General features: G+C 38.5%; 1 protein-coding gene across 1 annotated transcript; it reads right to left on the bottom strand.

Annotated features, from left to right (window-relative positions):
• Nucleotides 1–2,568: 2,568 nt before the first annotated feature.
• Nucleotides 2,569–6,000, bottom strand: cldn11a (claudin 11a). Its single transcript, XM_028000625.1, has 3 exons — nt 5,775–6,000; nt 5,484–5,648; nt 2,569–3,573 (listed from the first exon to the last, which is right to left on the bottom strand). Exons 1-3 carry the CDS (start codon nt 5,998–6,000, stop codon nt 3,305–3,307), a joined length of 660 nt encoding a protein of 219 aa, XP_027856426.1. The 3' UTR covers nt 2,569–3,304.
• Between the last annotated feature and the right edge of the window lie 4,396 nt (nt 6,001–10,396).

The raw sequence follows: 10,396 nt of genomic DNA, 5'->3' as shown, positions 1-10,396 counted from the left end.
ATTAACATATGCAATAAATAGAGACATGCAGTCACTGAATATAAAGTGCACACACTTTCAGTCTTGCATACAGTGCAAACCAGATGCTTGCATGCACTGTACAAAATGGCAATTATCACTGTTAATGATCAATTAATTATTACTGATGTTCATTCAGACAAATATTTTCCTGTTTTAGTTCATGTAGGGTTACCGTTTTTTCTAGTAGCCAGATTATGTCATGTTTGCATGACGAGTGAGACAAAAATCTATAGTTACTTTTTTCTACCAATCCTTATTTTAACTCTTCAAATTCACATGCTGAATTTGAAGAGGGATTTCTAACAAGACTTCTAACGTTGCCTTTGGATTGTTAGCCTTTGCACTGTTTTGGTTCTTTCATACAAGCCTTCTACATCAAAACATGTTCAGGTCTGCATGACCAAAGTAAAGGAGAGCAAGATAGCAGTCAGTAATGATCCTCAGGATTTTTTTATTTTATTTTATTTTAGTAAAACAAACTCAACAGGAGCTATGGGTGGGGTAAAAAACCCCCAAAAAACTCTTTCTCATTTCCAGGAGACGGTGGCAGATTTTGAGGCAAAGTCAGGATATTAAACCTTATTATAGGTTTTGAATCTCTCAAGAAGGAGTGCTCAGTCTATTATCAGAATATGGAAGAATAATTGAAAAAAGCATAAATCTTAAGGAAATGTGCGACTCGTCTAAATTAACACGTAAGAACAGCTAAGAAGCTATTATATAACTCGCAACTTAACATATAATTTGAGGACAAGTCTGGCTACTACGGATAATTGGCAAGAAAACCTCACAGTTGAATGAAAGCAAAGGCTGTCATATCAGGTGGGAAACTCACCAAACATGTGAAAGAAGGTATTCTGGGCAGATGGGATGTAAATTTTACTTATCTTACATGAATAACTCTACAGTATATGTGAAGGAAAACAAGTCTCTCCATGAAACAAAGAGGTGGTGGCGTCATGCTGTGGGAGCCATTTTCTTCAACTGTAATAGCAAAATTACACAGAGCACAAAAAGAGGTCACTTTTGCTCTGTTTTGATTGGGCCGCTTACTGCAATTCTTAAAAAGTATAATTTTTGTACCTCTTTAATTAATTTCGGAATCAAGAGGATTAGCAGTGCTTCCCGATGCAATATAGTTAACCAACTGCTTATGGATCCTAGAAACTTGAGCAGAAAATTAATTAAGCATAAAGAGCTGGGGAGTTTTGGTATGTGTTTAATCATAGTGTATTAAATATTATTATTTCATCAACACAGGACAGCTTATTTGCTCAGGATTCTTCCATCTGTCTCTTGTGAAGTCGATGGCTCTGTACCAGGAATGGCTTCCCTTTACAGGGAACACACGCTCGGCTGTGATGACATACCTGCAGTCACAGACATGCCAGGAAATCACAGACATGCCAGGAAATCACAGAAGAAGTAAAAATGAAACAGTAACTGAGTGAAGATCAGTGATGTGTGCGCGCGTTTGTATCTGTTTAAAGATAAGCTGACGACAAAGAGAAATCACACGATGTTCTCATCTGTGCAGTGACTCAGCGACCTTGATTTAGGCAAAGGAGTACACACATTGGGCACAGTTATCACCCACTGTGCGTGTGGGTGTGTGTGTGTGTGTGGTTACCAGAAGAGACTGGGAGGCTGAGTCTGTGGGACAGATTCTTCTGTGCTTATCTCAGTCAAGGTCACAGAGATTACAGAAATACACCATCTTTTCTTGTTTTAGCTTAGATACAAATTGCTAATGTTGTTTGCACAAAGACTCCGATATGCTAAGACAGTCAATCTGAGTCACCGATCTGCAGCGGAAATCGTATGGCGTCATCGCGAGACGCATTGCCGCTTATCTCAATGCGTGCGGGATTTTCCATATGCAAACAAATTTCTATTACTATTTAAAACATGACGAGTGAGATAAAAAAACCCATCACATCAGAAAACCGAAGATGAGAAAATTTCACTCTTAAAAATTGCTGAGTTCAGAAGAAACTAGTCTGCAAATAGAAGCAGACCTGGTTTGATTTAACACAGGGTTGGACTCTGGGTTTTAGCTAGCACATTGGGTTAGATTCTAAACACAAAAAAATGTAAATAAATAAATAAAAAAGTGACATCAAATGTTGAAACTACCAAAGAGTGAGTTGAAAAGACTGATTTTAAAATCCCCATGGGAACAAGTCTTTGTGGGTTGAAATGATTTTTTGTACAAAATGGAAAATATTTATCCATTTTGTACATCCAACTAAATTTCAGTCCTCTTTCTTTATCTGGGCTTAGAACCTGCAAAACTGATCCAAAGACACATTCTGGTAGAGTTAGTGTTTTGTGTTGTTTAGTATTCACAAGTCTGGTTTGCCTTTGAAAGAGACTGGAAGGAGCCTCCAATTTTAACAATTTAGGAACTTAGTTGTTATGCTTTAGTGATGTAGTTCCATTCCGAAATCACATCCATTACTGCAACAGTTTTAAGAAATAAACTTGCTACAACTATTGTTTTTTAACATGCCTGCAAAACAGAAATAGCTGCTCGACACTAGGACGTGTGGTTAAGAAATGTTTTAATGCCGCATGTGTTTATGTCAAACAAGTGTTCATTAAACCTAAAACAACAAAATTAGAAAAAATAAAAATAAAGAGTGTATATCTAAAACGTGACATTTAATTTTTGCTCTTTGTTGACCGTTAAAACAAACAAAAAAATACATTTACTCTGTAAATTCCGATTCTTTTACAGAGATATAAACACTGCTTGGTAAACCTTCACGTCAGGGTCCATGTTCAGTTTAGCTGAACGCAGTCATAAATCGTTTTAATCAAGTCCATCACTCAGGAGTTAGTAATACTGTCCAAAAAATCCATGTACAGAAAAAAGAACAATTTAGCTTAAAAAAAAAATTAACACAACCACACCCATATTTGATCAAAACAAAAGTATTAAACAGATTTAAAATTGTACTCAGTGAAAAAGACATTGATGAGATTCCAAGGCTTGTTTAATGAGAATCAGGGTTCTCATTAAACAAGCCTTTGTATTATGAGATTGTACATTTATGTAACAGTGGGGTGAGTCCACACCACACCTCTTTGTGTGGAGGTTGGAAAATTGGCATTTAGGACAAAAACAAGGATCAAACTGTAATTAAATGTTCTATCTCTGTTGTTCGCGTCTGTATTCCTTCACATCGTACGGTAAAACATGGACGTCATAAATGTTTGCCTTTTGTGCAAATGTCTCTATGTACAAGAATCCCCATGGGACCCAACGGGATCTCCAACCTTAGACGTGGGCACTTTTGGCATGATGGTTGGAGGAGGCTGCTGGCAGGTTGCCACCTCCGTGTTTGGAGTAGTAATAGTGGTTGTTGTCCTGGTAGCTGCGTGGAGAGGAGGTGGAGGAGTCCGACGAGCACATGAGCATCACTCCGCCCAGCAGGCAGAAAACGGTGCCCACCCATCCGGCGTAGAGGGAGAAGCCGAAAGACATGAGGCCGAGCTCTTGGTTGGCACCGATCGGGAACCAGATGGTTGGCACCAAAGCGCACAATGCTAAAGAGGCAGAGAGAAAAGGTCCTTGTTAGGCATTTATATGGTGCAGATGAATACACTCAAAGACCTTGTGCTTGACAGCACCAAGAGAAGCTAAAGGGGGGTGGGGGGTGCTGTGGTGGTGCAGGGGTTAAGCACAACCCACATGAGGAGGTCTTAGTCCTCGACGTGGCCCTCGCAGGCTCGATTCCCGGCCAGGTGACCTTTGGTGTGTGTCTTCCTTCATTTTCTCTCATTACCCTACTTTCCTGCCCTAGCACTTTCAAATAAAGGCCACTAGAGCCAAACAAAAATTTTAAAGAAAAAGAAACTAAAGGGGTAAAATTGCTTAAATGTTTTCATTAATGTACCAAAACAAATATCTTGTTTTAAAAGGCCCATTTGTTATATATATATATATATATATATATATATATATATATATATATATGAGCACATACACACACAAAGCTTGGTTATTTTATAACCCAAGTGTTTTGGTTTATGTTGTTGGGACAGAATAAGGGTAGTTTTAGACAAAGATTGGTCCAAAAAATCTTACACACTGGGTTCAGTTGGAGAAGAGTTTAGTACAAGCCTGATTCTTCACATATATCCATATTGTGTTATAAAACTGTAAATTACAAGGTGAACTAGGAAATGGTATGAAGGTAAGTTATGTTGTTTAATATTGTTGATGTGGTGGTAATCACTTTATTCCATTCTGGGAAACAACTTTTCACTTCAGGTAACCCTTTTAGCTGCTCAGTAGTTAACTCTTATCAAGACTCACACTTTGACCAAAGAATTGGTCAAAAAGTCAGAATGGAGACAAGCAAAATTGTTTTGCTGATGCAGAATTTCACATCAGTAAAAATTATCAGTGGTTTTAATGGTTTTGTTTCATCAAAACCAAATATCGTTTTTGGTCTATTTTAACTAACAGTACGTTCACTCTAACAATTTTTTGGCCTTGATAAAAAAAGAAAAAAACAGGTAAACATGAGAGACATATACTTTATGGGTAAACAGGCATTTTCTTATAAGCCCTAATCTTTTCAGTTGAATTCAAAACTTTTGCCTTTAAAAAGTTTTGATATTTTTTTTTCTTTTCTTGATTTTACAGCTGTTGAGGAAAACGGATTTGGAAGTCTGAAAGTCTGAAAGTCTGAAATTTGTGCATGTCTATTTTTAACCCAATAGTTTTTAGAGTGCAGTCAGCACAAATAAGCTTTATTCAAGGGTTGCATAGCTCCTAAAAAATACTCCTGCTTCAGGAAATCTGAAAGGTATAGGAGGCAGTAAGAGTTTACCACATTCCTAGCATGCTGCTTAACGCTCTGTGAAGGTGTGGAAGGACCTGACACAGCGGGTAAAGTTATAAGAACAAAAATACACATAGAAAATAAATCCTCAAACACATTACACAAAAATCAAACATGTGTCTAGGTTGTATTTTTATGGAGGAGCTGTGGAGACATCAGCCAGGGGTTGGCAAGAGTGTTTTTTGTGTGTGTGAAAATGTAGGCGTTGGAAAAGAAATGATTGGGAAACAGGTGCTAAAGTTGCTTTCCAGGGAAGCGGGGCGGTGGAAAAACGCTGTAGCAACAGTCCCATATTTATAATCTTGGTAAAGTTGGCCCCCTGGGGAAATTTTTATGTGACTCAGGACAAACGCAGGGTGTGGATGAGAGTAGGTGGATTGTAGGAATGTCTTTTTTTTTTTTGAGGTGAGATAGAGGAGGATAATTGTTTTTTTTTTTTACAAACTCTATCCTCAACACTTTGTAACTATTTGATCTCAGGTTCAAACAGGTCAAAATGAGGAAAGTTCAGAGACGTACAACTCATCATGCTGACCGTATTCATGGTGGCATTTTGTTAACATTCACTGTATCTAAAGAAGTGAATAAAATAATGATGTCTCTCACCAACAACAACCATCAGCACGCCTCCCAGGATGGCCCGTTTGTTCTTGGCGCTCTGCGCGTCATTTCCAATGCTGATGCAGGGCATAGACATGAGAAGGAGAATCACCGCAGGGAGACCCAGGATAGACCCTAGGATCATTAGGGCTCGAGTGGTCTGGATGTAGGCTGTGGAACAAAATTCTTCTTTAATTTATACATTTTATTTTCCATTTATGCCAAGTTATTGGGCTCATTATGAACAAAAATGACTCCATCTGCGTTAGCTGAAGTGAGAGTTTGAACGGCAGCTACCTGGCAGCTCCAGGATCTGTGTATAGGAGACACAGTGGTAGAGTGCTGTGGAGATGACACACTCCTCCCAGGGTCCCTTGGACTGCAGCTCATCCAGCTTCTTACAGGTGGTCACGCCGTACTTACACATCGTCACCCAGTCATTCGTGGACGTGGCGATCACAATCCCGAGCCAGCCCAGGCTGCTCAGGAGAAAGCCGCACAGTTGGAGGCAAGAGTTTGCCATGGCACAAAGTTTGCGTCAAGAGAGCTTGTTCCAAAGTCACAAACCGCTTCTGGGGAAGTCTGAGTGGATTTAATAATTCTGTTAAAATGTGGGGGTAGGTGGAAAAATTCTTATCAAGGGTTAATATTCCAATAAAAAATGTTAAATCCAGTTAAATATGTAAGCTTTTGCCTGGGGTGGATCCAGAAAATCAGGTCTGCTGCAAATGTCAAAAGAATAAAACTCTAGCAGTATTAGAAGGTTTTTAAGGACTGCCTCAGTGAGAGAGAGAGAGAGAGAAAAAAAACCCAAAACATCCCAAAAACATTTATCCAATCAGAGGCTATGCATGAGAATAACTTTTTTTTTTCACTTCTCTGAGACTGCACTGCCCCTTTCTTAAAATAAATCATGTGTGATGGTAGCTACGCTGGGAGATGAGAATATTTAATAGGAAAGATGCTGCCATCTGCTGGTTGCAAAGTATTTCTGCAAGTGGTATACATATGCACAGTGGATTTAAAGGTCTACACGCTGTTATTGTGCTAAGATTTTAAACTGTGAGAAAAGAAAAACGAAATAATTCAGTTTTACTTAAATCACAAGTTTTGAGTTTTACAACACAAGTGAAAACAAACTAAAATCTTTTCAGCCCAAAAATAAGTAAAGAAAACAAAAACAACGTAGTTGATTACACTCACGAACCTTGCCAAAGCACCTTTAGATTTGATTTTAGTTTTATCACTGCACTCAGACGTTTCAAGTCTATTTGTTTCTTATGTCTTGTAGAAATGTGTTAGCAATATCTAGTCACTCCTGGGTGTTCAGAATCTGTGAGTTTGCTATGGTATCTTTTGTCCACATTGTTTTTTACATCATAGACTTTCAAGTACATTTAGGTTTGGCTTTTAGCTTCTACTGTTCAAAAACTTTGACTTTTAGTTCGTCTAAATTATTTTTGCTCATTTTCAGGGTTAGCAAAAACCCTGAAGATGACGTTGAATTCAACGTTATTCCTTGAATATTAAATAACGTCTCAGTTTCTCTTGATATCTTCACTACAACACCTCACAATTTCCCACAATCGTCTTCGGAGTATGTTTTGTAAACTTTAGCCAGGGTTGCGCATGTTTCACTATAATAAAAGGCTTATGTTAGCTCCACCATTGCAGAGAATAGGTTCGTCTGTTTTGCATCCCTAAATTGCTATTTAATTTGACTATTAATCCTGTTGGAGTTCATATCTCAGAACTAATTATCGAATGCCAGAAATCACAGCAGGGGGCGATAGAAGACAGCTGCAAAACATGAAGACTTACTGTATTTGTTTCCTCCCACTTGCCCCTGTTGGATGGAGTCAAGTCGTATTCCATCAGTCACATCAGGACACTGTAAAGCCGCAAGAGCATAACAATCAGTCTAAAATGTATATGGACTGAAAACATCTGAGGAGCTTCGGCCAACTCTTGGCCCTCAGGTCTCCAGCAGTGCTGGCTCAAATTGGGTTTGACTCTCTGCATCTGTTACTTTCAGGGTTATTTTGTGCTTCAGCATGAACGCCACGAATATTAGAAAGACTGCATTCTCTTAATGTATGACTCTGTCTGCAACAATTTATTGCTCCTCTGGAATTTACTGGAAATACTTCTTTCACTTCCAGTGATGTATCTCCTACAGTTTTTTTTTTTCTTTTTTTGCATTTTCAGACTAATGGCACTACACCTCGTTAGTACATTAATATTTCTTGCTGCTGCTTCAAAGGGATAAACCTTGCACTGAAGATAATCAATTAAGGCTTTCAACCTGGTTCCACTGCAGGGGGAAATTGAGGTGGAGCCACTCGGTGTACCTTTATAATCTCTTAAAAGATATACGAGTTGTTCACTGTGTCCAGCAGTCGTAGAGCAGCAGACGACTTTTACTCAAGATTAGAAGGAGAGCTGCAGGCTCTTTGCAGAGTTTAGGCAATTACAGCTCTCCCTTAAGCAAAAAAAAAGAAATATAGAAGCTTCCGACTCCACTCTGATCAGCCCGCCAGCACCAACATGACCTCCAGCTGACACTCAAGTAGGGATTATGTGTCTTTTTGCAGCCATTGCAGGTGGTTGTTCTTTTACCATGGGTTAGGCTTTTAGCCGACATTTATTGGGAAAAAAGTTTAATGGAAAAGGTCAATCAGATAAGACAAGAGTACAAGTTTCAATAGAGTCGAAATCTTTTAACGTTGTGAAAGGCTTTTTTTTTTTCACTGACTCAAATGAAATTTGACTCCCTTTTTTTAGGGTCATTTTAGGTTATCAAAATTATTATGTTTGCTAAATGATAGAGCAATGAGGCATTTTATCTCTTCCCAAAAGAGTTCAAAGGAGCTTAGATCAAGGCTCGGTGATAATGAACATTGAATTTGCTAACCTTAAAGCACTTTGTTACTAATTTGATTTGGATTCTCATCCATCTGGACACATCTTTGCTCCAGCAAGGTCTTTGGCCCAGAATGCATTTGCAAAGCAAAATCTGTCTTTTCTACATGTGTATTGTGGAAATTACTGTGTGGTCTGTGTGTGTGTGTGTGGGTGTATCAGCGTTGGTTAAGCAAGAATTACTTGAAAAATGTACATTTTAGGCTCCACCAACTGGCTGCGACCAGTGACTACAGGACTTCTCTGTGACTCTTTATTGGAAGGGGTGTGCATAAGACTGACATGACACTGTCATAAACATGACATAGCACTTATTATGAACATGAAGGAGTCTTTATGAATGTTTACCCCTGTTCTCACAAAGTGTCATTTGGTAAATAATGACACTATTAATGAAAGGTTGCACTAAAAGTTGTATTAGAAGTCCACTCAGTGTAAGCAATGCGTTATTTGGTCAATAATGAACCTTTTAATCCAAAGTTCTATTACAATTTGCATTAAAAGTCCATTAAAAAGGTAATTATTTCCTGACTGACACTTCATGACAACAGTCATAAACATTCACGAGGACTCCTTCATGTTCATAAGTGCTATCTCATGTTTATGACAGTGTCATGTCAGTCTTATGCACACGCCTTCCAATAAAGTGCTACCAATTTCTCAAACAGGTATGAAAGAATCAAATCAACACCTCATGTATGTTTTTGATGAAATTACATTGTAACATGATATAAAGCTTAAAAAAGTAAATTTTACATAGTCCTCTTTTAAACCCATTAATAAAGAACAGCTTTATGTCAATTACTCCTTATATTTGACAGTTTATATAACTGTAATAACAACAATTATAATAGTCAATATTCGACTTTTCTGTACTAAAAGCAACAAAAGCAAACTATTAATGATCTTAACTTATCTATTTTTAATTACCATTGCTTGTGTGTGTGTGTGTGTGTACAGCCCTTTGTTAAACTTCTGTTATTTTATTGTATTTTATGAACAAAGAAGTCTTAAAGAGTGAAAATGTTTGAGTTGTTACAACTAAATGCTCACAGTGGTAGTTTGTTTTGTTTTGTAATAACAAAGACCCCTTTCAATTGTGCGTTATTTCTCCATTTTTCATGGTTTTCAAAATTAATGGTGGACGGTCTTAAAACAAGCCTTATCGATTTAAGAATTATTCCCTCATTATATGAATCATAGTGTACTGGAAGAAAGCACATCTGCCCTGTTTTTCATCAAAAGAAGAACAGAGATGTCACAAATTAGTTTAAAAAATGTCATTACGAAAACTACACACTCGTGTGTGTGTGTGCATGAGGAAATAAGAGCGTGATCAGCAAAGTAAGAAAGAAGAAACCCGAGCATGAGCAAAAGATATCCTTCTGTGACTCCCAGAAGCGGTCTCTCATCTGACATGTACGAGGAGCGAGGCAGGAGAGTGGGAATTATATGATAATGAGGTAAGGATTGCTACGACAGTGCTGACACTGAGGGATGATGGGACGGATCCCTGTGCTTCTGGGAGAAATTAAAAAAAAAAAAAAGTTGAAGCATGTGTATTGTGCGAGCGAGAAATCAGGGTAGGAAGAAGTGAAGGCAGGACACAGATATTCCTCTTTCACCCCTAATGCTGTCAGACCTGCCTGACAGTCAGGTGTAAGAAATGAAGAGCAATGATTGGCTCTTCTTCTTGACAAACCACGAGCAGCGGTTCAAGCTCAGACGGGGCCATGAAGTTGAGAAAAAATGAGTTACGGATGACGAGGTGAAGAGGAGCACCAGGAGAATGATGCAGGAGAGAGTGAAGCGTTTTGGGGCCGGCCCACTGTGATTGAGTGACAGCCATATACTGGATGAGTCATCCCGGCCCGTGCTGATGACTATTTTTCAAATAGTTGTCAGGGCACATTCTATAATTAACAGGAGCTGAAGCCAAGCAGCGTCGATCAGTCTGAGCCACGAATGAATGACATGCCTCAGAATGATAAGGTTTC

The sequence above is a fragment of the Xiphophorus couchianus genome, chromosome 19 (assembly GCF_001444195.1).
Source record: "Xiphophorus couchianus chromosome 19, X_couchianus-1.0, whole genome shotgun sequence".
In the NCBI taxonomy this organism is placed as follows: Eukaryota; Metazoa; Chordata; class Actinopteri; order Cyprinodontiformes; family Poeciliidae; genus Xiphophorus; species Xiphophorus couchianus.
This window is presented reverse-complemented; position numbering and strand designations above follow the sequence as displayed.

Coding starts and splice junctions, on each gene's coding strand:
- cldn11a (XM_028000625.1), bottom strand. CDS start 6,000: ATGGCAAACTCTTGCCTCCAACTGTGCGGCTTTCTCCTGAGCAGCCTG. Junction 5,649..5,774: donor ACAGATCCTGGAGCTGCCAG/GTAGCTGCCGTT, acceptor TTTGTTCCACAG/CCTACATCCAGACCACTCGA. Junction 3,574..5,483: donor CGTGCTGATGGTTGTTGTTG/GTGAGAGACATC, acceptor CTGCCTCTTTAG/CATTGTGCGCTTTGGTGCCA.